Here is a 27,050-nt window from a genome sequence, read left to right as displayed (position 1 = left end):
CCGCAGGTTATAAATAAAGGTATTATGACTCCTAAACCCTTAAAGATATGAACAACTCTTTGAAATGTGTTGTTTTTTCTATGGACTTTGCTGCAGGGAGTAGATGGTTCACAAAACTTGCCTTTCCAGTTGGAAAAGGCAGTTGAAAGGCAACATAAAGCAGCAAACATACTGTTAAATTAGTATAGACTTAAGCTGATATAAAATGTATATACATTTTGTTATGTAGCCAAAAAAACGTATTTTCTTGTGTTCAGCCATGTTTCCAGTGAGAGTTTGTGTCTCAAGCTGCTTCTCTCATAGGGAACCTGCACAGCACAATCAATACTTCATACAAACACACTTCAAAATACCTGAACAAACCTTTTAACCAGAGGTTTAACTTCAAGAAAACTGTGGCCTGCTTACAGTCAAACAAATACAGTGCAAGACTGGCCCAAATATAAGAACACAACCATAAAACTAACACCAGATAAGTACATTGGCCACTCTGAGCAGGGTATTTTCACCTCTATTATGTCTTTTTTTGGGAACACAACAAGCCTTAGCTCTGTTTAGTGTATTAACTTTATCTGTGGTCATGACTGATGGTTTGACTTTGTTGGGTTTTTCTTCTTCTTATACTGTAACGTCTCCGCATCACTACGCAACATGCCTTAAGGTAACATATGTTGTGATTTGACACAATACAGATAAAATTAGATTTCATTTGATTTCATTATCTCTGGTCATGCACTTGATTCCCGGAGAGAGAGAGAGAAATTTCCGTAGCGTAATGGCTGAGAACGGCGAGGCGGCTGAAATGCTGTCAACACAGTTGTCATAATGGAGACAAATGTGTTTGCAGGAAGGCTACAGAACGATGCTACGGGGCACAGTCTGAAAAAAAAGATCGGCTGAACAAGCAGCAAAGCATGACAAATGGCCGAGCAGAGACGGGCTGGCAGCGAGAGCAGACGGCCCGATTTGAAAACCCACACACTCGGTGTATTTATCAGTGTGAGGAACACACAGGACACACCCAGTCCAGACATCGTCTCCGTGACTTCCCCTCCTTGCTTGGACCACCGAGATCGCTTTGGACCCTCAGCCCACGCTCTGCATTTGCATGTCCACAGGGAGTTAGCTAACATGTTCCCGACACACGCACTGTTCCATTCATACTCGAATTAGAGTCTGCGACGGTCTGGTATTTACCCGCATGTGCATCTGCTCCCTCATTCCATTCGTTTCCAGTACACTGTACTTCCTTTTTACTATGACTCGACCAATAAAGTCTGCACAGTCATAAATTTTAAGCTGCAGACGGACGTCCCCCTCAGGGACCGCATGTACATAATGAAGACATCTATGTCACATGGACCACAGCAGACCTAGTTTTGGACGTGGAGCATTTCAATTAGGTTTAAAGTCGCAGTAGGCGGGATGTTTTAGTATTATTTAATCGATAATACCTTTTCAGCATAACAACAATTAAGCGATGTGATCTTTACGTCCTCTGGGCTCCGTTTACAGCCTCATAACTAAATCTGTAGCTTCATGGGAGACTGAGAATTAGAGAGGGAGAGACTAATGTGTATAAGTTACTTGTTAAAGTTGACATTTTTCTAATACTTTCTGCAGCATTTCCAATGAAATACTCAGACTGAGACAGCTGTCATACACTAGTTATGGCCATAGTTTTATTTGTCCTGCCACTATTTTACAGCTCTAACAATTAAAAAAAAAAAACGTTTTTTCCACAAAATAAAAGGTCTTTATGTGGGAAATTCTCTTTTCTCAAGCTGTATGTATACATTTTCCACATGGGTGACTTGAGATTTGCATCTTTGTATTATTTTAGAACATATGAGGTATTTGTACCCATGCATGCTTTGTAAAGTAATGTAATTAAGAATGTAAAACATCATCAAATCTGTCTTGTGAGAGATTAAACGAGGGCTCACCCTCCATTGAGGCAGCGGCGCAGAGAATAGGAGGCTCCTCCTCCACAGGTTCGAGAGCAGTCGCTCCAGGCGCCCCAGGCGTCCCACCCGATGTCTCCGTCCTCATCTGAGCGAGTTGTTCTGGATGCCTGGAGAAGAACAAATCGACACAAAGGTCAAGCACTTCAGTCAGGTCACACATGTGAGGCCAGTGAACGCCCACCCTTCAATCTGTTCCTTTTTTTTTCTCTCCCTCCCATTCTTTCCAAAGGTGTTTGCTCACCATGGGAACTGTTGGTATTCTCGCTACAATATTGTCCCTCAATATTGTCCCTATACTTCCCTCTATTAAGTATTGTTATTAAAACCTGGTAATGAAACAAACCAAATGAATAAAAATATATTATCTAAAAATGCCGATCCACCTTTATGCTCGTACCATTCAGCAAAGTAGAAGAGGCAGCAACAGCCAGACAGAAGCTCACAGACGTGATGGTTGTTCATGTTGTTATAGGCTTTTAAAATCCATCATAAAACCAACAGTGAAACACCAACAAACCAGTTATGGATGAAGTAGCAGCCAGTTAAGACTCACTCACTCTTCTTCTACCACTTTATCCTACACATCCCTGGGGTGAAAGGCAGGTACACCCTGGACAGGTTGTCAGTGCATCACAGGGCCACATAGAGACAAACCAACACAAGACAGAGACCCGGAAAAAACCCGCGCACACACACATGGAGAACATGCAAACTCCATGCAGAAAAGCCCTTGTTTTCGACCGGTCCCGCGAACCCAGGTCTTCTTGCTGCAAAGCCAAAAGTTCTAACCACTACACCGACCGTGTGGCTGCCAGTTAAAGGGACAATATGTAGTATTTATGGGTTTATATAACCCAAAATCCACTTTTTTATACATATTATGTGCTCCTGCATTGTCTAGTCGCTGTATAATAGTTTTTGTTTCATTTTCGTAGTGTTTCAAAAAGTCATGTTAAATAACATGACCGCGGACCGCGGTTGCATAGCCACTGTTAGCAGCGAGACGCCATGTTTCTACCGGAGCCTGTAAGGACAAACGCGAGAGAACAAAACAAGCGTCTCTTTACTTGTAGCGGAAGTCCCGCCTCCTCTCGCTCCGCTTCGTCTGCTACGGCCGTGGTAGCTCGCCCTCTCCCTCGCCTCACGAACCTCATCTGCTGACACGGAGAAAGACGACGAGGACGACATTTGACCAGCTGAGGATACCGTAGCGCTCAGGGAAGGGAGGGGGTGAGCAGAGCAGCAGGTCTTTGTTGTAAATTTCAGCCTCTCCTCTAGATGGCACTATAAACTACTTATTTCCCCTTTAAGACATTATAACACATAAATATCATGGAAGGATCTGCTGCAACAGCAATTACAGATGTGAAAGCACACAGTATATTTTGAAATTTTGTCTGTTTAGCTCATGACAATGACCTACAATTTAGGGTCATGGAGTTTAGAGTACATCAAAAATCCTCCTGATATACTGATGCAAAATCCATCCATCCATCCATTATCTACCACTTTATCCTCCACCAGAGGGTCACCAGGGGTGCTGTGCCTATAGTTGGGGCACAACATGGACAGTTCACCAGGCCATCGCAGGGCCACATATAGACACAAACAACCATTCCCTCTCACGCCGATGGTCGAATTAGAGTGACCAATTTACCTAATCCCCAAATCTGCACGTTTTTTTTTGGACTGTGGGAGGAAGTCGGAGAAAACCACCGATGCGAGATATTATGCGGAATTAAATGAACAGTAGGAACAGCTGGATTATTTCCATAACAACCTTTCAGCATAATGCAAATCAAATGATTTGAACGAGTGCGTCACCTCTGCTCCTCCTCTGTTTGCAGACACATCTAAATCTGTACTAGTACAGGTTTAATTTTAACTCTCGCATAATTCAATTCATACTTAAATTAACTCAGCAAATATTGTTGTGCAGATGAGTTATTTGTCACTGGCTGTGTTCAGCCACAGGATACTGCGTTTTCCACTGTAATCATTCAGTCCATCCGTCCTAAAAAACCAGTGATTCAATCACCAGTTTTAGGCAAGAATCCCCAGCAAGCTGCGACAGCATCCATCCATCCCTCTCACCACCCTGACTTTTCTCCTGTCTTATCTGCAGCGTTAAAGAGCAGATGACAGAGGGGGAAGTAGAGAGGGAGAGAGAAGCTCTGATAGAGAGGAGGAGATGGAAAGAAAGAGAGTTTTCCTGGCTGTGTGTCACCAAAAATAGGAAAATTGGCTTCCCCTGGGTCAGTGATGTCACCCCAGACCCTGTGGTGCCAGTGTGAGTGTGAGCGTGCGTGTGTGTGTGTGTGTGTGTGCGTGTGTGGGAAAGAGGAAAATTCAAGCACAGTTTATGGAAAGTGAGTCCAAAAACCTGGAAGGTTTCGTTTTTTAAAGGGGTTTAAGAGGGTTTTAAGTTGTCCTTCAACCTGTGTGTCACTGGGTGAAATATTAAAAACTTGTATTTATACAATTGAGAAAAGTGTTTATCCTGGAGAAGTGGTAGCGTGTAGGCCCTCGTCCAAAACCGTTCTTGCCGTGTCAGTGAAACTCTGCGCACGGAAACAAACTCTAATTCCTCCGACAATGTTATTAATGCCTGGTCAACCAGAATTAACATTTCTGACATGCCTCCACGGGCTTCATTTCACCCTGCCTCGCAGACCTGGATCACCGGCTGACCTTGGAGCTGCCACAGTGAAAACCTTTGCAGTCTTCACCCTTGTTCTGTTGTACCAGCATAGGTGGGATCGATCTGTATGTCTTGGACTGTTGTACTGCAGTAGAACTGGGTCTTTTTCTCTACCTGCTGCATCCAAAGAGGCAGACAGATCCGCCGGAGAGGAATTGAACGCGTTAGCATTCAGCTAATAGGATAAAACCACCTTTTGTTGTCGGGCTCAGCCAGCGGACCGCCACCGCAGACCTCCAACAGTAATAACATCGGCATGAGGAGAATCTGTTCAGCCAAGGCTTTTTTTGGCTGGAACGGTCAGTCAGGCCTATTGTGTGAGCTGTGCATAGTTCAGCATCAGCAATCTGTGTCTACCGACAACCCAGATGACCTGGTCGTGTACAGTACAGTAAGCAAACACAATTCTGCTACACAAATTACAATCTATGCTGGAAATGACTGGATTAACCGGACAATCCTTCAGAGCTTTTACAGAATTCAAGTGAAACAATGAGAGAAAAACGTCGGTTTAGCAACAGCAACAAATAATTTATTTTATTTGTATTTAGGAGGAAGTTTCCCGTTGAAGTCTTTGCCTCTCCCTGCACATCTTTGTAAAATGTGTGTGTATCTTATTGTGCAAAATAAATCACATCAAATCATTGATATGGTGATGGAAAAGTGTCACCATCCTCAGTTATGTTTATATTGGTCTCTGATAAAGTCCTGTCTACCGTGATGAAGTGTTCACACAATAAAAGACACCTCTATATTCACAGGCTGCTGCCAGTTTTCTCCTGCAGCAGGAGAGGAGTTGCAACTTGCATGTAAGAAACATGACTTCAGCTCCGTTATCACATTCCTACGACAGTCAGTGTTGTGCCATAGTAAACACTACGGTGGCCCAGAGGTGTCAGGACAAATACAAAAGCCACAACACAAATGCAAAAGCCACAACACAAATACAAAAGCCACAACACAAATGCAAAAGCCACAACACAAATACAAAGGCCACAACACAAATACAAAAGCCACAACACACATACAAAAGCCACAACACAAATACAAAAGCCACAACACACATACAAAAGCCACAACACACATACAAAAGCCACAACACACATACAAAAGCCACAACACACATACAAAAGCCACAACACAAATTCAAAAGCCACAACACACATACAAAAGCCACAACACAAATGCAAAAGCCACAACACAAATGCAAAAGCCACAACACAAATGCAAAAGCCACAACACAAATACAAAGGCCACAACACAAATACAAAAGCCACAACACACATACAAAAGCCACAACACACATACAAAAGCCACAACACACATACAAAAGCCACAACACACATACAAAAGCCACAACACAAATGCAAAAGCCACAACGGAAGTGAACGGTACCGGATGTTGACATTTCTTTTTTCTTTTTTTTTTTTTTACGGATGTTGATAATGCGGCGGTAAGGACCGTGATTATTAGTTAAGTTATTAATTATATACTAATTAAAATACTAATTATTATTAGGAATAATATCATCATCTGCATTTGTACATTCGCAAAGATATCAATTACACCCGGAGTCACTAGAGACACAAACATGTTTTACCTCTTCAAAAGTGTCACAAGCAAGAAAATACAATTTTCTGTGAGGTAACCGACATAAAAGAAGACAACACGGACACCTTTTGTTAAAGGTGAAATAGAGCTCCTGTAGATAACGTCACACACTTCTGTCACGCAACACTAACAAACAACAAAAGGACAGATCTACCAGGAACTACACGTAAAACTCCTTTCCACAACATAAACGGCATTTGCAGGCTGTAAATGTACATTTAAATGGCGTAAATGGCCGTACCATTGTCAGTATTTCAATTTAACATGTTTCCTTTTCCCCATCGCGACACAACATGGTCATTTTATGACTTATAACGTTTCTTAAAGCATCTAAGTTTTTTGTTAAACTTAGGCAAAAAAACAAAAAGTTACTAATGGTTGGAAGAGATTATGGTCTCGGTGAAGAATGCTGCTTGATTAAGAATAAAGATCCTTCCTTATTATCAGGAGAAAGAAAAAAAAGACTCAATAAAAGTTCCAGGAAGATTGTGGTTCAAAGGGAAATGTGGGCTGACTTTTGTGTCATTCTTTCATTAGTTATTTGATTTTTTTTTTTTAGAATGATTTCTTTATTGCTTCTATTTCCCCATGAATCCAGAATTGCATCACAGAGTTCCTTCTCCACATTCCTCTCTCCCTCTTTCGCTTTCCTTTGATGATGACAGAAATAAATCCCATTAGGCTTCTTCACACTTGATCCCCTGTAGAGTTTCAGAGCGGGTAAACAGACTTACATCAATTTGTTTGGTCGTAACAGTTCATACAGAGAGAAAATAGCTGCCAGTATTAATCTAAACTCATGTGCTGATATGAGTATATCCAATGGGATTAGACAGTGACTGCTGAATGCAGGATACAATCTTTTACACATGGAATCTGTTTATTGTTGAGCCTTTCTTCACTGTGATTGTGTGTGTGTTCTTGTACTTGCGGCATACTGAGGACCAGTGAAGGTTTTTAACCAACAAAGTGAGGTCATTTTTACGGAGTGAGGACATTTTGGCCGGTCCTCACTTTGTTTTCATTGAAATCACTTCCTTAGGTTGCTATAACATGCTATACTCAATTTGTCAAGAAATTTTTTTTATCTAATTTTGGACGACATAGTATAGTATGACGTTTTTATCAAATTTTGGACCAATTTTTTTTTTCAAATTTTGGACCAATTTTTTTTTTCAAACTTTGGACCAAATTATTTTTTTCTAATTTTGGACCAAATTTTTTTTTTCTAATTTGTTTTCAAATTTTGGACGACATATTATAGTATGACGTTTTTGTCAAATTTTGGACCAAAAATTTTGGGTCAATTTTTTTTTTCTAATTCTGGATGACATAGTATAGTATGACGTTTTTGTCAAATTTTTGGTCCAATTTTTTTTTGTCAAATTTCTTTTTCAAATTTTGGACCAAAAATGTTGTGTCAAATTTTTTTTCAAATTTTGGACATAGTATAGTATGACGTTTTTGTTAAATTTTGGACCAAAAATGAAAAAGAAAAAATGGTACTGCAACCAGTAGTTCTTTGTAGATGTCATTCATGAAGTAGATATTTGTAATTGTGTTGATTTATAAAGTGGAAATGCTGGTCCTCACTTTGTCAGCAACCCAGTCCTCAGTATGCAGCAAGTACAAGAATGTGTGTGTGTGTGTGTGTGTGTGTGTGTGTCCATTCTGTGCCTATGGATTTAATATTTTAACTGCAAACGGTGCTAAAAATCTAAGCACAAGGACGGATCGTTTTCCCAGTGGCCTTGGCGGGGGACTGAAATTCTGCAAATCACAGGCAACGTAAAGTTCCTGTTAACAAACCAGGAAGAGTTACCGTGCAGTGTAAAACAAAATTAGAACGCAGGGGCCCAGCAGGGTTGTGATTGAGCAGAAAAACATTTGCCTGAAACATTATATTTTATGAAATCAGTAACAAACGGCTCCTGATAGATTTCTATAGATAGATCGGTTGCGTCTTATTCACTTGTTTTTATAGCATGAAAACCAACGGCACGCTCTGTAAATATACAGAGTGTCACAATTCATATCCCTTTACGCTTCTACAGAAAATTGAACCCCCGAAGTCTAACTGCGTTGTGGTTTGTAATTTTTCTTTCCAGAAATGTCAAACTTTTAATTAACCCTCACCAAGGAGTACAGGGCACATCAATTTGAAATTACCAAACCAAAACAAGGTTCTGCATTAGACGCTGCACCTGTCACTCACACACACACACACACACACACACACACACACACACACACACACACACACACACACACACACACACACACACACACACACACACACACACACACACACACACACACACACACACACACACACACACACACACACACACACACACACACGCTATGACCACATCTAAGAAAAACAGGCGTCAGGCTATAACATTGATGGTTTGTGAAGTATTGAGTTATAAGTATTTTGTGTAGCGGTTGAGGTTGAATTATGGTTTTTCTATGCTTTACATAGGTAAGAGATGGAATTAGTAGTGGATTGCGCTCAGCTGTACAGCATCCCCTATCCCCTAGTATGTTAGAAATATAAAAATCTATTATCCAGAAAGTGAAAAATCCAGATCAACAACAGAAATGGCTTTAATTTAAAACAACTTTGAATTCAAAAATGTTGGATGGAAACCCAGTAGATGGCTCATCCCTTTCAGCTTGATGGTGAAAGTTGTTTTGGTTGTCGGGAACAAGTTATGATGATTAAGTTAAAGTCGATGATACAACAACAACAAAATGTTGTTCTAATCATAATCTGTTCTGTGGATCTGTGTAAATGTGTGAAGTATCATATGAGGATGTAACCAATTATAATCAGATGTTACGTTTCATATATATATACATATACTTGGTGGTGGTGCAAAGTAGTTTATATCAGTTTAATTCATACCAGAAAATGCCAGCTCTCTCTCATTCCTTTTGCCCCCCCATCTCTGTCTGAGAGGTTGTGCAACATGTGAAATAATTGTGCCAGAAATGTAAAATAATCCACTCAGAGCTTCCAGCGAGCCGACAGTGTGAACACCGGCGCCACTCTCTGTTCGGTGTAATTGTTCTGTTGGTCCAGTCAACCTTCAAGTCTAGTCACGTGAACCAACTCATGTCCAAGTCGCATTGTGAGTCACTGAGTTACAGGCAGAGAGCGAGTTGTTTTGATTCTGTCCAGGCGTTAGTTTGTGACTCAAGAATCTCTAGACTCGTAGGTAAACGGTTGACACAATTTTCCCGCACGCACAGTCAAAGCAAACACATTAATAGATGCAAAATTCATGGAACTTGCACTGGTCAACCTCAAGAAAGTGTGCGTTAATTGATTCAAACTATTGGTCACACACCGTTATGAAAATAATAAGCTCCAGCATTAGCCCCCAAGTGAGGCGTGCATGACAAAATGTTCCAGCAACTTAAAACTTGTGTTTTTGTAAATCTACCTTTTAAAAGTCAATAATATGAAACACTCATGTTCATCCTGAATCTGACTTAATTTCATGCAATGAGATTATATATACGCTGGACAACTGTCCAGGGTGTACTCTATCCCCATGTCAGCTTATCGGCACAGCACCCCGTCTTGCCTTTGCAGCAAGAAAACCTGGGTTCGTGAGCCAGGTTGGAACAAGGGCCTTTCTACATGGAGTTTGCATGTTCTCCCCATGTGTGAGTAGGTTTTCTATGGGTTCTCTAGTTTCCTCCCACAGTCCAAAAACATGCAGATTTGGGAATCGGGCAAACTGGAGACTCTAAATTGATCTTAGGTGTGAGTGTGGATGGTTGTTTGGCTCTATGTGGCCCTGTGATGGACTATGTCAGATGGGATTGGCACCAGCACCCCCCATGCAACCCTCATTAAGCAGTAGAAGATTGTTGGACCAAGATTACATTCAAAGTCAGTGCAGAGATGGGAGTAGACTCAAATCTACGAAATCCACACCAAGGGTGTCTGGCTAAAAGTGAGTGAGAAAGTTGGACAGTGTGGTAAATATATCGGCGTCATTTGATTAATTGTTGGTCATCTATTATTATAAACATATTTATCTCAAGCATTAGCCCAAGGCCAGCAGTCAATAGTTTTAGTCAATAGATTTACTGCATTAGTCGTCATACTTATGCATAACTAATCACAAAAGATCCAGCAAACGCTGTCTCACTAGAAACACGACATGAACGCAGTTAGACGTTCAGTGTGAACACCACGCCATGCCGTGCTGTGAAGGCTGAAGAACATTTAGAAGAGAATGTTTCAATCTTTTTGTTAAATTTTTGTATAAATCAAGGATCTGCTGGACTCCTTTGACCTTTAAGTCTGTCTCGTCCATATGGCCGTCTGACTCTGGACTTATTATAAATGATTAAACTCATTGCCTGGCTGACTGCAGCAGAGCCTTCACACTCAGACTTACAAGACCTGGCCTCAAAATGCCATGACAACTGTGAAAAACCGACGGTAGGAGCTTAAATCAGCAACACACAAATCAGCCATGCAGCCTTCAGACAAATCACTGAGCTGTTTATCATGCACAGGAGAGATATGTTTACAGCCAATAGGGTGAACTGAACGCATGTTCCCCTTCCAGACTTTACATGGGACATCATGTATAACAAAAGGACAACATTTCTCTCAAAGAAGTGAAAAGTTGACTTTTTGTGTTTTTATTTTGAAAAAAATAGGAGGTTGGTAAACCTCTCTTTTCTGGTCGGCCGCGAGTTGAAAATGTAAGACGAGTTTCACTGAGGATGATGGGATCATGCAAAGTATTCTTTGAAAGTACGGACTGCGAGAGCCAGAACTTTATTACCTCCTCAAACACGATGTTAGTCCCCCTTGTGCCGCCAAAGTAGCTCCAGTCTGCCAAGTTAGTAAATCAAAACAAATCAATGGCGTGCCGGGCACTTGGTCCTGACCAGAAAAATAACAGCTCTGGTTATTAAAATGTCAGAAATAACCTCGCTCAAACCTTTGCTGCGGACCAGGCGGCATCTGGTCGCTTACATGTGTAAGCACATTCACTGACACAATACTCTGCAATGGGAGCACAGCTGAATGGATATTCAGTCACACTTATGTTACAATATTTACGATAAACGGTTCTACAGACAGATTTCGCCCCAAAGCATTTAAACAACCTGTGGATGAAACTCAACTTATTATTGTAGTGATTATGTCTTCTACAGCTTTAGGCCTGTAACATTATCCAAGTAAGATTAACACACACACAAATGGACTTTTGGGGCCACACAACCTGGTCAGAATAAGACATGGCAGTTTTCACCAGGTTCTTCTTTGGGGATTAGGCAAATTGGACAAATTGACCTTAGGTGTGAGAGTGGGTGATTGTTTGTCTCTATGCATCCCTGTGATGGACTAGCAAACTGTCCAGGGTGTACCAAGCCTTTCGCCCTATTTCAGCTGGGATTGGCACCAATCTCCACCCTGTGGTCAAGTTTACAAGCTGCAGATGAGCTGCAGACGAAACATTAGTGATTGATTAAAGGCCACATTATACTTCTCCGACTGCGTAATGCGTTATCCGTCTGCGTCACCACGTAGACCACTCGAGCCTTTATACTTCTGCGTCGTGGTGACGGATAGGCGCTGCAATTTCCCGCCCGATCAGTAGGGGTCGCTGCGCAAGGTTGTTGTGCTTTTGGCTACAGTGAGCAATGGCGTCCGAGGGAGAAAGACTGTTGTTGTTGAAACAGTGGCCGTTTGTCACTTTTCTGTGTCCCGGAACGCAGTTTTAAGATAATTTGAGGCGAGAAATTGGCCATTTAGAGTCTAAACATGTGCTGTGTGTGTTAAGATATGACATATTTATAGTTCGGCAGCGACAAAGTCGGCGGTGTTCAGCTTTGCCCTCTGTGGACGCTCGCTGCTCACTGTGAGCCGGCACAGAGCAGCTTCGCTCGGCCTGTCCTGAGGACCAATCGCAGCTCTTGCCGTCTCCGTTGTCCCTTGACGGAGTGACGGACACTTAAAAAATATTCCGTGCACCCGGAGACGACGCAGAGGTTCTTCGACAGGTTCTGCGTCGACGCAGAGGACTCTGCGTGACCTACGCAGAGCACTTTACGCAGGAGTATAAATTGGGCTTAACACCAAAAACACAAAGACTTTGAATAATCCAACTGTGAAGTTAAAAAAAACATGGATTAGTCTTTCAAAATCTTTTGGAGGGAAGTAGCGTTTGGACAAGCAGCCAAGAAGAGCAGTGGGACAGTCCAAAAAATAATGATCTCATCGCCTTGTTTTCCTTTAGGGCTCCAAAAGTACCTGTTCATCCATGATTTGATCGTCATCGAAGCAGTCTAGCAAAGGCTGAATGGAATCCTTTCTATCGGGTTTGAATGGCAGGTAAATCTGTGCATCATCAGCAAAGCAGTGGAAGGCAATGTTATGCTTCTTAAAAATGGCAGTATATAAAAACAGGATAGGGCCAAATATGGAGCCTTGGTGGACTCCGGGAGGGTGACATGGCTGAGGAGAATTCACCTAAACGATATCTAAATGAGCTGGCTTATGTTTTAGCAGAAGATGTAATTGGTTCTGGAAGTATAGTCAATTTTGTGAGAGAGCCAGCAACTGCAGTTGTCTACTATATATAGTGTCACAGCTGTTAAATAGTGAGGGATTGCAGGATTTTGCAGAATATCAGCGGTTTTTTTTGTCTGGCAGACAGGTTGGTTTCATGCTGTGATGTGAAAGTGTTGACAGATCACACATCCTGAGCGAGGAATAGTGAGCAGATTAAAAAAAAAAAGACATGGTTGGCAACATTTGTGACAGAACAATCAACCAGAGTCAAGGAGTGAGAGCAGCTCCAAGAGTCTTCATTAGAATGGGAATTCCATATGAAACACCAGATTACTGTCAAGGTACAGTTGGCAGGATTGTTTAGCTTTAATAATAAAAGCATAAAAACCTTCCTGAAAAGTTGTGACGAGAACCAAAGCCAAACCAGTTAATGCCTTACCCCGAACGTTAACCTAACCACATTCAAATCTTAACCCTACACTTAACCAGTTAATCAGAAATTAGGTTCTGCCTCGTTGGGGCCAGGTTTTCAACGAGGTTATTCTTCGATTGACAGAAGTTCAGAGCGTTCAGAGGAGTACGGCCGATCACAGCTTGTTCAGCCAGAGCTGCAGGGATAAACCCAGAGCTCAGAATAAGCGCAGGGATTTGAGGTTTTTAAAGTATAGACGCATCCTCCCTGATCCTCACTGACTTCATGATCCTAGACACAGGTCAGTTCACTTCATCCTCCTCCCATTAAAGCGGAACTAGACCGGAAGTTCCTATTATCGCTGTTTTTTTTGGTGTGTATCTGCGTCATTACCTTGTTTATGAAGCCTGACGGTTCGAAACAAACAGTTCAGCCATTGCTGAGAACGTTGTGTTTTATTGTAATCTCGGGGCTCAACGAGATCACTGAAAATCCCGTTAACGTTACGTAAGCAGCGGTTCTCCTGAACAACCGATCGTCCTGCTCCGGGCGGTAGTCCGGGCACATCCGGTTGCATACATTGAACCGCAGAAGAAGAATAACGTCCGTTGTGGAGGTGTTTCACGAGCGACAGTGTCTTCTGACTCTGGGTCTGACTCCGGTTTAAAGTCATAAAGGGACTGCGGCGGGGAGTCGTGAAGAAGCTATTTTTAAACACTGTTAAAACAATGTTTTGATAATGAGTAGCAATGCATCCACCGCTCCAGAGAGGGAGCTGCGCTTCTGAGAGCTGACGTGATAGATTACGTCACTTCCAGATACCTGGCCAATCACAACACAGGTGGGAAGGCTCTACGCTGGCTGGCCAATCACACAACACACTCTGTCTTCTAGGGCGAGATTTACGGCTAAAAATAGCGCGACTGACAAGCGCTTCGAAAAGGACAGATTTCAATCGGCTCGTTTACATCAACTAGGAGGATTTTGACCATAAAAACAACTTAATATATGTAAGTAGACCTCCATAACTCACATATATGTGCAACAGGACCACTCTATGTGACCTTTAAAGTATTAGATAAAACACACCTGCTCATATGAGCAACACAGTAAGTACCTACGTGTACTTGGTACTATGAATCAGAGGGTGCAGTGTGACGAGGCTCGTGTTGGATGATATCATGTGCTCTACTGCTGACACCACACATCTGTAAATGTCTGTGTCAGAGCAGAACTTTTGGGGGTCTTCTAGCTCGACACTTCTTTATCCCTATTTTGCGGAACAACGTTCAGATATGAACAACCTGTGAAATAGCAATTTTTCTCTTCATTGACTTTTAATTAAATTTAACCTGGTGTAAGCTGTAACCCAGGGTCTCAAACTGAAATGACCTGGGGGCCAATGAGCGTCTGAGCTGGGCAGGAGGGGGACAGTCAAGAGGGGGAAAAAAAAAGTCCAACTGTTTGAGGAAAAAACACATTTTGAGTGGTTGGGGGTGGGTATCGTGATATTCCATCATGAATAAAAGAGTTAAAAATCATCTTCTTTGAATTCACGTGTGGGCAAAAAAGTGTTCGGTGTGTCACTGCAATGAAAAATGAATCCTCTTAATTTGTTTGTCTCCAATTAGAGAAACACACCAGTCTAATGACAAGCTGTTCCTGCAGGAAAACATGTTTCATGTTCTGTATTTGCTCCTTTCATAATTGAGCCACTGCTGCTGCTGCTGCAGCACATAGTAGAGAGCAGACTTCAGAGCTGTCAGACAATATGTTACAAGCGGCAAGAGTAAAAAGAAAAACAGTGAGAGGTTGTTTCAGAGATGTTCCATCTTCACTAATAAGACAGAGCCAGTGCAAATTCTGCATCGTCTTATTATGAATTTGTGGTGGGAATGTGTTAGTGTCTTCCCCGGGACAAGTGTTTGCATTTCCAACGGATAAATAAAAAACAGAGTTTGCACGCCTCAGGTTCCATGATTGTGGGATTGTTTGAACAAAAATGAAGATAGGAATTGACATGTTTGACATTATGGATCAATAAATTAGCCGTAATGTAAAACAAGTGAGCTGAATTCAGCCATTCTGATTATGTGAGGCAGGCCTTTTGTTACCGTTTATCTTCCACATGAGGTTCTGGTGCCAAATCCAGCTGACGTAGGGCGAAAAACAGGGTACACCGTGGACAGGTCACGAGTCCATCACAGGGCCACATGGAGACATCCACTCCACACTCACACATAGGGTCAATCTGCTGGTTTTAGAACCTGGAGAAAACCCATGCACACATGGGGAGAACATGCAAGAAAGGCCCTTGTTGTTACCTAGGTCTTCTTGCTCCAAAGACAACAGTGCTAACCACTACACCAACCGTGTGGCCTGGCTATTTGTTAAGTGGGGGGAAAAAAACATTGTCCGTGTGCAAGTTTTTAATAAGAATGGGAATCTGTAGCACACAAAATGACTGCCAGTAACTCATATAAACACACTTTGATAATCAGAAAGTGTGCAAACCGGGAAGTGACTCTTTGATGTCTCATTCCAGTGGACACCAAAGAAGTGAGACAGGCAAAAGTCCCCGAGTGCGAGTGCAGGACTGCATCATTTGTATTTTTTTTTTTTTTTTTACATTCAGGTTTTTTCAGCTGTGCAGAATCTATCACCTACCACACATAAACACTGACTCAGACAAACACAGATGCTCACTAACAAGAACCAGCAGTTTTGCAAGGGCCTGCTGGCTGCAGGCCTCCCACTCACCAGCATCAGTCATCAGTCAGGACCAAACACTCACTGCCCTGGTGTGCATCACTTGGCCACATCCTGGTGACTAATTTGTTACACAATAATTCTCAAGGTTTGGAGGAGGAAAAGTAAATTGCATTTTGCGAGAAATTGGGAGGCTCTCACTGTAAATCACTCGCCCGTCTGCGTGCTGCGTTGCTTTCACTTTGCCTTGGGGTGATCGCGTGTGTTTCAGCCTCACTCGCAGTAACTGGTGCATGGCTGTGTTCTCTCTTCATTAAACACAACACGGTCATAAATCAGCTTCTCTATTATCTGTTGAATAAACGTCTACGGGGTGTCATCACATTGCCTGACAAAGACAGAACAGTTGTGTGCATGTTTCGATTACTGACAGATTATCATGCTATCTTTATAACAAAAAAAAATATATATATATATCCTCTCCAGTGAAATGCAGGATTTATATTCAAATCCCTTGTTTTATTCCTTACGTAATGGAATAACTTAAAGCTTTCATAAAACAATCATGTAATGAGTCTGTGAAGGATGAGTTACCGCAGCAAAAGACTGCACTGCGGGCCATTTGAACGCTGCTGTAAAGACTAATGCAGCTTTATTTTAATCATACCATTTATCATCACTGCCTTGACTAGGCAAAAGATACCAATCTCTCATTTAAATCATTAAAACACACTGGTGTCAGGTCCACGGAGAGAGACTTGCAGAACGTTTAGACTCATTGCCAGTATAGAGGCTAATATTCACAACACATGTATGGGTTCATCATGGTGACTGCTATGGGTTTTCACTGCAAGCTTGAATTGATCACACAGGCTACAGGACACAGTATGAAAGCAACAAGCACGTTTGTACCACACATGCTAGGAAAAACTATACCTAACTTTAATAGATAAACTAGTTTGACAACAATAAGTAGCAGGATCAATCTGTCTCACGCCTGGGCCAGAGTGGATGCATGAGAAGAGCATCAGCTTTAAACAATACTTTGCTTTTTTACACAAGCCACTCTGTTCTTCTGGAGAATCAGGCTCTCACCGATTTTCACCACGTGCCATCAACAAAGTGAAAATGGCGTTTGACCACAGTTTCAATGACGGTAACTGTCAAGTATATCAGAATCTGATTCGTTCACTCATCTTCTTGCACTTTATCCTTCACATGAGGGTCAGCTGACATACGGCGAAAGAGGGGGTACACCCTGGACAGGTCGCCAGTCCATCGCAGGGCCACAAACAGAGAAAAACAACCATTCACTCTCACACTCAAGGTTCATTTAGAGTGTCCAGTTTTCCCAATCCCCAAATCTGCATGTTTTTGGATGGTGGAAACTGTTTAACCAAACTACAGACATTTAAGAAATATCTGTGTATCCATCTGTATATTATCGTTTTCATTCTGATGGTACACAAAAGGAAAAGATTATTGCAAGAAAGAAAAAAAAAACTTTTTAAAAACTGAAAAAAATAATCTCATGCATTTCTTATTAGTTAGTTAGGAGGCTCAGATGGCAGCTTTACAGCTTCCAATGACATGGAAAAGCTGGAGCCCGCATTGTGAAAGCCTGGTTGAATTTATTACTTTATTGCAAAAGACACCTGTTTTCTTTTTTCCGTATCAGGTCATGAAGAGGATTTTAACAAATAACATAAAAAGTGTTTTAGAAACCAATTATTGGACTGAAGCTTTCATGTTTTGTTTTGGGGGCTTTTGTAGACCTATTAAGACCTTAGGTCCTCTTCTAACTGATTAACACTAATGAAAGGCCTAGATGCTACAAAGTCACTGAACAATCTGCAGAATCACTGACATCACAAATAAACACAGAATTCACCAAGGACAACATGAGGTGCTAAACAAGGGGACTTCAGGACTCGTCAGTTAAATGAATTCCCCATGAGTTTAATTCCCCTTTTTCAGAACCCATTTTCTGTGTGTCATGTTTGGCCTTTGCACCTCCCTCTCCGCTGAATGATTGGAGTCATGACCGTGCATGCAATGAGCATAAATCGTACTCTTGATGGTGGGAAAAATAAAAACTTTAAAAAAAAACTTGGCCTTACCATGACTGACTTTTCACCTCCCCTTTAAAAATTGATTTATGTCTCAAAGAAGAGTTGTCAGCCATCTGCACTCTGGCAACACTAACATGCTGTTTGATATGTGACAAGTTTTTAAAAAAACATTTTTTTTTAAAAATACATCTATCTTTGGACAAACACGTCCTCTTCAACCTTACTTTAAAAAAAACAAAAACAGAACAACTAATAACAACAGTATGCAAAGTGAAATGTGAAAGTGTACGGAACTAATTATGATAATGTGAAAATCAGCACATAAAACAGATTGTGTCATCATCAAATTATATCTAAAATCTGGATCATTGTTCAACGTATACAATTTCTGACGCTTGATTAATAAACAACTCAAGGATGAACTCAGCCAGGATAACCGTTACCCGCTTTAATCCCAGCTCCTGACTTTGGCCTCCATGGATTACTGGTCCCAACAAGGTCAGTGTTTATACCAGAAAAGGTTCTAAAGAAATAACCAATACAAGTTAACACAAACGGGTTTGCGCAGCTATTCTTCTGAGGACTCTGCACTGACTTCCACTCATTCTGACAACCTAAAAAAAAGAATTGTCCCGTAACTTACCCCCAACCAGTTAATGACTAACTCTAACTTCAACCTAAACACAATTCAAATGATCCACATGAAATCTACAGGTTCTGACAAGGTAAGCATTGCCAGAAAGGGTCGTATAGAGGTAACGAAAACAAGTACACATACACACACACTCTGCAAAGAAAGTCCTGTTGTGACATTCCCTGTATGTAAGGTGAGTCGTTCTGCTGTGTCCCGGCTATAGAATAAACATCAAAAGACTGCACACAGACAGGGAAAGGAAGGACAGAAGCGGAGGAGAATAACAGGTGAGTGGAGGAGAGAGTGGTGGAGAGCCCATGGGAGGGTCTACAATTGTATTAATGCACTGCATAAACAAGTTTGTCAGTATACCTGTGACCATATGGACCAATCTAAACCTCCATCCATTCCATGCCTTTGACTATGTTATTCCAGCACTGGTTAATGACGACACTGCAAAGCAAGCGAAAATAAACACATAAACCCAATAAAATCTGTGAAATGCATGTGCATTTTAGTGGTAGAAATGGCATAATGTGCATTTAAGGCATACAAATACAAACAAAAGGCACAGAGACATGTCCATGGACAGTCTAAATTGACCGTAGGTGTTTATCTGAGAGTAAATGGAGTAAATGTCCAGGGTGCACTCGGCCTTTCACCTCATATCAGCTGGGATTGGCTCCAGCTCCCCTCGAGACCATCATATAGAGGATAAAGCGGTAGAAAATGGATGGATGGAGACCTGAAACGCCGTGACTGCCATTAGTCAGAATGTGATTTATGCTGAAAAAAAAGCAGGAAAGTATAGTTTCTTTTGTCCACACCACCACCCTCTCATCTACTCATCCATGCAGCCCCTAATTAAAAGTGAAATATCCTGGGGCCCGCTGTTGCCTAATACATCCTACCACCTATCAAGGGCCAACACAGGTCAGTGAGCACTCTAATCGCAGACATGGAATGAAAAGTATGTTCTTTCATACTAAAAAAAAAAGAATAATCTTTAGACACTGCATCATGAGGATGTCTGCTTTTGCTTCACAAAAGTACAGTGGTTCAAAAAAAAAAAAAAGCAGTAAAGGAATCACGCAATAAAGTTTAAGCACAGGTTTGGAAAGCTAGATACCAGAGGACTAGACAAAAGTTTGCCGTTCATGTGTCGTAAAAACGTGCTTCCTTGTGACGGGAGTGTTTCTCAAGCAGCTGCGTGTGATGTGTGGCTTCAGCTCAGTAGGTAAGACAGGTTTTTCTCCCAGCAACAATGCTCCCATTTTCTACATCCTGATTTGTCCCCGGACAAGACATTTCACCCCAAATTGCTCGTGGCAGCAGTGTGTGAAAGGGTGTGAATGATGTGGGAGAGAAAAAAAAGTGCTGCATATAGATGCACTGTAAAGGGTGGAAGAGAGAAGAGGTGGGTCAAGGGATTTAGGAGGCCGCGGGGCAAAAGGGTCCTGTGGGGCCCCCGTGAGAAAATTTGGCCAAAGCAATAGCTAATACATTTGATGTTCATGAAGTAGTGACGCGTGTTTGCCCCCCTGTGCTGAAAACCAGCTTCAGACACAGATGCTCATTCACAAGGACACAGGGAAAACAGATTCAAGCCACTTAACAAAAGACTCGCCTCATAAAATCCATACCCACAGAAGTTGTTGATCCACAATTGCCTTCACCAAATTGATCACAATGGATTTTCTTTATAGACTTTACTTGGTTAGCCTTTTTTTTTTAGCTGTTTTTTCTCGTGTCCCAAAAGCCCTGTTTGTGATCTCAACCTCTCAATCAAACCACATGTAAAAACACAAATCAATTGTGTATAAATGTAAGTTACATGTGATTCAAAAGAACAGTACTGATGCCACTTCATCACCCTGCCATATTTGGCCACTTCTGCAGTACAGATAAATATTGATGTCTGATAGTGTTTGGTTTGCAATTCAGTCAGCTCCAACCTTCAGAAGGACGCGATCCAGGCCAACACAACTCAACAACCACTGCTAAAACCTTTCCTTTTTCCCGGGCTCCATGCTTCAAACAAACGAGGTGATGAGTGAAAATCAAACAAAGACCAACGCTCTGGGTGCACTAACTCACTCACTCTTCCTCTACAGATTTGTCCTCCACATGAGGGTCACTGGTGCCAATCCCAGCTGACCCCAAATCTGCATGTTTTTGGACTGTGGGGAGGAAAACCGGAGAAAACCCACGCACACACACACAGGGAGAACGTGCAAACTCCATGCAGAAAGGCCCTTGTTCGTGACCAGGTCGCGAACCCAGGTCTTGTTGCTGCAAATGCAAGAGTGAAGTAAGTACAACTGGTCATGAATCTATTCTAAAACAACACCTGGCATTCAGCCACAACCAAAGTGAACCACCACACGAATGACCCAGTTATTAGCTCTTATGGGAACTGAAGGGGGGGGTAAGAAGACTCTATGTGACTCTAAGGCAACTATTTTGTTGCTAACAGTGATCAGGCAAACATGCCAAGCCATATTCAGCAGTGGCAACGGGCCAGAGGAAGCAGATGAAAGGCGTAAAAGAAGAATCCAGCTGGCTCAGATCAACCAGATGAGACTAACAGATGCAGAATTTACATAGCACTCATCAGAGTGATAGATTATGTGACGGATGTCCAGTGGCAGATCTGTTGCATTAGCAGAGCGCTCGCTTCTGGCATGGCCCTCAGCTACTGTGCAGCACTGACCAGAGGAGATAATAGGATGCATGTGTAGCCACGTTAACTCCATCCAATATTTCGGACTTAAAGGGATATTTCGGGGGCTTTTTGAAGTGCCGTTTTATGAGGCACTGACACATGGTCAGTGCAGAGTACGATGAGAACCGGCTTAAAGCTGAAGTGTGTGTGTAGCTTTCCCATATGAGCAGATGTCTCTTTCATCACATTCTAACCACTGTCAAATGGGTTCACTGTTTTCAGTGAAGAGGTGAAAAAGCAACTATTTATCATCAAAATAGAAATATCTGTAATGACTGATTTCACAAAAAATTTTAATAAAAGGGTCAATATATAATATAGTTCACAATAAAAATGTATTTATTATAAAAAAAAAAAAAACAGTCTAACTAACCCTAACCCACATGATTGTGTGTCTGTGTTTTCCAGTTTGTTTTCATGTCTGTGGTGACACAGAGTGACGCATTTAATATCATGGCTGACTGAGGGAAGACAGAAGCACAACAGCTCTGCAAGATGAGAGCAAACTTTAGGTCAAAGAACCAACCCCAGTTCTCTGAAACATGAGTAAGGTAGTGAGAAAATGAGAAAATGAAACAAATGTTGAAAGAGAGCGTTTGGAACATGGACCGAGGGTCATTTTTCAGACAGTTACAATATTTTTCTATTAATGGTCTCAATCAATAGTTTCCTTCTTCAATAAACATAATGTATAGTTTGTAAAGTTCGTCCCCATTTAGAGGAAAATAAATGATAAAACACGACATAAGTCATTGTCCAATAAAATCTTGATCTTAAATACTTGAGCACAAATTCCGAACTATAACTATACTAGCATTTCTCTAAACAAGGGGGTGATGTTGCCTTCATTTTCGGGTCATTTTTTTAAGTCATTTTTTTCAAATACAAAAAATAATTTAAATTTAACTAGTATGACCACCAGATTTTTCCAAATGCAAGTTAGTGTCACTTTCTAAACCTCTCTAAAAATATTTTGTGGAATGCAAATCATGTTTTGGCATGTGGCGCCACCTACCGCCGTCTACCAATCACTGCAGTCAGTGGAGTCTCAGCTGCCGAGCAACCACGTGTTGCCAGTTACTTCTGAGCTGCAATGGTGGAGAAAACGAAACCTAAAAGACATCGGTATTTTGAATACCGTTTTTGGCCACATTCTTACATATGGCGCCTTTAAGTCAATCTGAGAAAAACATTTGAAATACAAAAGTATTAAATACAAACAGAAACAAATGAAATTCCATAGTCACAAAAGACTCTCTAACAACAAGACAAAGTATATTATGCTGAACTTTAGAGCCGGGGAACGCAGAGCCACACAGAGAACTTCAAAAAACCTGGAGTGTCCCTTTAAAGTAGTGGATGGTGTGTTTACAGTGCATGCATGTTTGTGGTTAAACGCATAGTGATGGCAGACGTAAACAGACAGGCAGTGGGAAAAAATACTGTACATTGCCTGTGCGGTGCATTAGCATTAAACATTTGATACGGAACACACACACAAAAAGCAACTTCCCATGAATCGCTTCACTTGCACAGACGGGAGGAATAACAAACTGCTGAGACGCCTCCTTTGATCAGACTGTTTTTACAAGCACAGCAATTGTATTTGCCCCTTAAAAAAAAAGAAACACACAAAAAAAAACTAGCCTAATTTAAAGGCTCCACAAAAGCAAAGGCATCACCCTCGGTGAATGATGATGACTTTCCCTGAGTTAAGCAGAACTCATCAGTCATTACACTGCAATTTTCATATCAAAAGCTCTGCGGCCTGTGCTACATCGCCGCGTTTTCACTCACCACTTAATAATGAAAAGCAGAATATGAAGGTACAAAGTTTTGGTCCGCTCCAAAACTTGCCAACAAATCTAAATATGGAGGCAGTTTCGTGTGATACTGCACTATTCAGCGTTGGACCATGATTACTGCTTCATCGGGAGTGAGGGGCTACATTAAATCTGCTAAAATGACACGTATTAAAGCTGCAGTAGGCAATCAAATGTCAATTGACAAGTTTAATCTCAAAATATTTACATAACGGGATGAAGGCTGTCTGACCTGAGCCTGAGCATGGGCAGAAACAGCCACTTCATACATGAAAGATGACCAGAGGTAATCTGCTTCTCTGAAGCGCTCCAATGATAATGACGTTCTTTTACTGAATTCATATTCTAACCTTTTCACCGAAGCACATTCACATACACATATCCACTTGGCAGAACAGTCAATAGGAGCAGCATCTCTCTCTGAACTGCCCTGTGATTGTCTCTCATCTCAAGCCAGATTTCCCTAAGGCTGTACACGGAGTCAAGAGGAGGAGCAGATGTTTAGTTCTCTCTTTCAAGTCACTTGATTTACATTAGGATGGAAAAATATTATGGAATTTTGCTGAATAACACCTCAAATTTAATTCCAAGTTTGCTCCATTCTACACCTCACAGTTAAATGCCAAATATATATAAAAAGATGTTCCTCATCCTCAAAATGATCCAGTGATCTTTTCTATCCCACATTAAATTCAATAAAATGTCACTTTAAGTTAGTGCTGCTTAACACGGTCTCTGAAGAAAAGCACCTACATCCTTAGTGGTGTCTTGCTACTGATGATTTTGCCTTTTTTTGTCCCTAAGGTCCCTGCCTCTTTAAACTAAATATAAAAAAAACGTATGTCTTCTGCTTCATGAAATTTGTGTACTCATCTTTGGTCCCCTGCAAAATCTATTTAAAAGCGACACAGACCGGAAGTTCCAATTGCTTTTGGGTGTGAATCTGCGTCATCACCTCGTTTATGAAGCCCTAAAGTTGCATAACAAACAGTTCAGCCACTGCTGAGAACGCTGGGTTTTATTGTTTTCCTGAACTCTCCGAAGCTTTTCTGGAAAGTGCTTGCTAGCGACGTGACTAGCAGGTCTCACCACTCCTGAAACAGCACGGCTCAGGATCGGCTCGTTTGCAGCAACTAGGAGATGTTTGACCATAAAACCAAGTTAATGTTTGTAAGTAGACCTCCATAACTCACATACAATTATGTGAGACAGAACCATTCTATGTAACCTTTAATAAACTTCCCTGTGGGCCTCATGGTTGGTATAGTGGTTAGTTCTTGCCTTTGCAAGTGTGCTAACCAGGTTCAAGAAGACCCAGGTTTACGACCTGGTCAGAATAAGGGCCTTTCTGCGTGAAGATTTCATGTTCTCCCCGTGTGTGTGTGTGTGTTGGCTTTCTCCAGGTTCTTTAGTTTCCTCAAACAGTCCAAAAACATGCAATATGGGGATAAGGCAAATTGGACATTGTGAGTGTGAGATTGGATGGTTGTTTGTCACTATGTGGTCCTGTGACGGACTGTCGACCTGTCCAGAGTGTAGCCCGTCTGAGAAGCCCGTCTATGCCAGCTGGGATTAGCACCAGCGCCCCCATGTGGAGGATAAAGCGGTAGAAGATGGATGGAAGTACGGAAACCTTCACTGTTGTTTAACCTTCATCAATTATTTATCAAAGGGATACAATATTTATGCCTGTCATATCAGAATTCACAAAGAAAAGCCAGCACACGAGTTGTTGCTCAACTGCTGCCTCAATTACTAACTTCAAATGTGATCCTCTTTCAGGTTTGCTGAAGAAAACACAAACTTACCAAGCAAGACGGCAGCAGAGCAGAAACTTTGTCCAGTGAGCTAGTTCGGCTTTCAGTCACGTATGCGGACCCTGCATAACACCGGGCATTCCTTATCACGTAAAATGTATACTGATATTATGACAGCTCTTGTTACAAATGGCGCTTGCGCTCACATGTTCTTGACAATCAGGTTCATCATTCCTTCCCAGTGTGCCTGCTGACAGTCGTCTCTCGTCTGGTGGGCAGTAGAGGAGGAACACATTAGAGGATAATGGACCCAGTTTCGATGAGACACTGCAGCCAGAGCTAAAACTTAGTGATCACACCAGCTCAGCAACCAAAGCTCCACAAAGCACTTTAGAGAGCATGCAGGGACCCACAGTACAGAGTGAAGGTCAACGGGGGAAAAAAAGGTTGCCAACAACTCCCCACAGGGAAAACTTGGAGATGGGAGGTAAAGCATAAAGGTTCTGTGCAGCTACTGGGGAAGGAGATAGTAAAGCCCTGATTCATGGAGCTGAGAATCAGCCTGAAATATGGAACCATGCTAAAACTAAAAACATGGCAAAAGCAGATGCTAGCCACTGAACATAAGGCTCACCTAATCAAATCAATGTCACCATAAGTGTATTAAGTTTTATGTATGTAGTGAATGTTGTGCTTTTGAAACACACAAACCAGGCCCGGGAGCAGTGGGCAGCATTTATCTGTGCCCAGAGAGCAGTGGTGGTTGGGTATCTTGCTCAGGGCCACCACAGCCCCTGACCTGTACCGAGATTTGAGCCGGTGACTGGAAGATATACGGTTAAAATGTAATATTTTGTGAATTGCACAGTACTTCCAGTGCTTCCAGTGGGAAAAGGGCAGTCAGTAAGATACTGAACATTTTTAAGATATCACAAACGTGAGCAGTTTTAGATAGTTTCTATCATCTGTTTTCCAATGTTGCTGCTGGCAGCCATGTTTTCAATGAGAGCGACCCTCCAAGTCTCAGGCGTAGCGCAGTCATTATACAACCACGCTTCAAATAGCGTGAATTATCACTTTAAAGTGAAGCAATGTGATCAGATGGAGAGAGAACGCTCTGATCTCAGGGCCAAACCCACAGATTGAAAACAACAAAATAAATATATTTTTTTCCAAAACAACGTAATATGAGCAAAGACACAATTCTTATCAAATACAACAAAGCCGACCTACTTCAAAACTTGTTTACACATTTAACAGAGACCTTGTTCTGCAGCTTTCACTCAGCACAGGGGCGAAAAAAAAAAAAACACCACAGATACTTTGTGCTCCACTATCAGCCGAGTTCAAACGGAAACACTCAAATCAAATCTGATAACGAAAATGTGAAACATCGACCGTAGATTAGGATCAATAATAACCGGAGCTACTGCTGCTGTTTCTCGCACACTGAGAAGTTGATGTCAAACTTTTATGAACTCAAACAAAAACGATCATAAACCCAACCTTGTGAGTGTGCATTAAATCTGCAGCTGGAAAAATAACTGCATGTGTAAAACTTTTACACCTTTACACAAACGTTGGTGGCTTTTGTTGGAGTGAGTCGTCCTTGACTGCTAATCAACACGCCGGTGTTGCCACCAGCGTGTGCATAGTTATGAAAGATGTGTTATTAAAATTGTATGAATGTGTGAGTGAATGGCAAAACTGTAGTGTAACGCAGCTTTGAGTGGTCATCAAGACCATTTACCATTTATGTAGAGGATTTTAAATGGTAAATGAAAATCACTGAGTGAGTGTTTCTGCCACTTTTTCCAAGATAACTTTCACTTTCAATATCCGGCCGTTATTCAGCTCTTTAGGAATGAAGGTACTGTAATGAGTAAGTATGGGAGCAAAGATCTATTTCCCTGCTTTCCAGTATCCATCCATCCATCTTCTACCGCTTCATCCTACTCCTTTATCCGGCCTCGCGAGAGGTACTGCGCTAATCTCCGCTAACATAGGGCGAAAGGCGGTGAATACAGGTTGTATCTGTTACCACGGCAGACAAAAGCAAGAAGAAACTTAACTCCACTTGTTTTCT

General features: G+C 41.7%; 1 protein-coding gene across 1 annotated transcript in view; it reads right to left on the bottom strand.

The window, feature by feature from the left end:
• Nucleotides 1-27,050, bottom strand: part of adamtsl3 (ADAMTS-like 3) — a 177,100-nt gene that overhangs the window by 78,044 nt on the left and 72,006 nt on the right. Inside the window, exon 4 of the mRNA XM_083901045.1 lies at nucleotides 1,947-2,074. Within this exon, the coding sequence (XP_083757171.1) occupies nucleotides 1,947-2,074 (128 nt within the window). The remainder of the gene's footprint in view (nucleotides 1-1,946; nucleotides 2,075-27,050) is intronic.

Source organism: Microchirus variegatus (assembly GCF_963457635.1).
Source record: "Microchirus variegatus genome assembly, chromosome: 14".
NCBI lineage: Eukaryota > Metazoa > Chordata > Actinopteri > Pleuronectiformes > Soleidae > Microchirus > Microchirus variegatus.
Note: the sequence above shows the minus strand (reverse complement) of the source record. Positions and strands in the feature narration are given on the sequence as shown.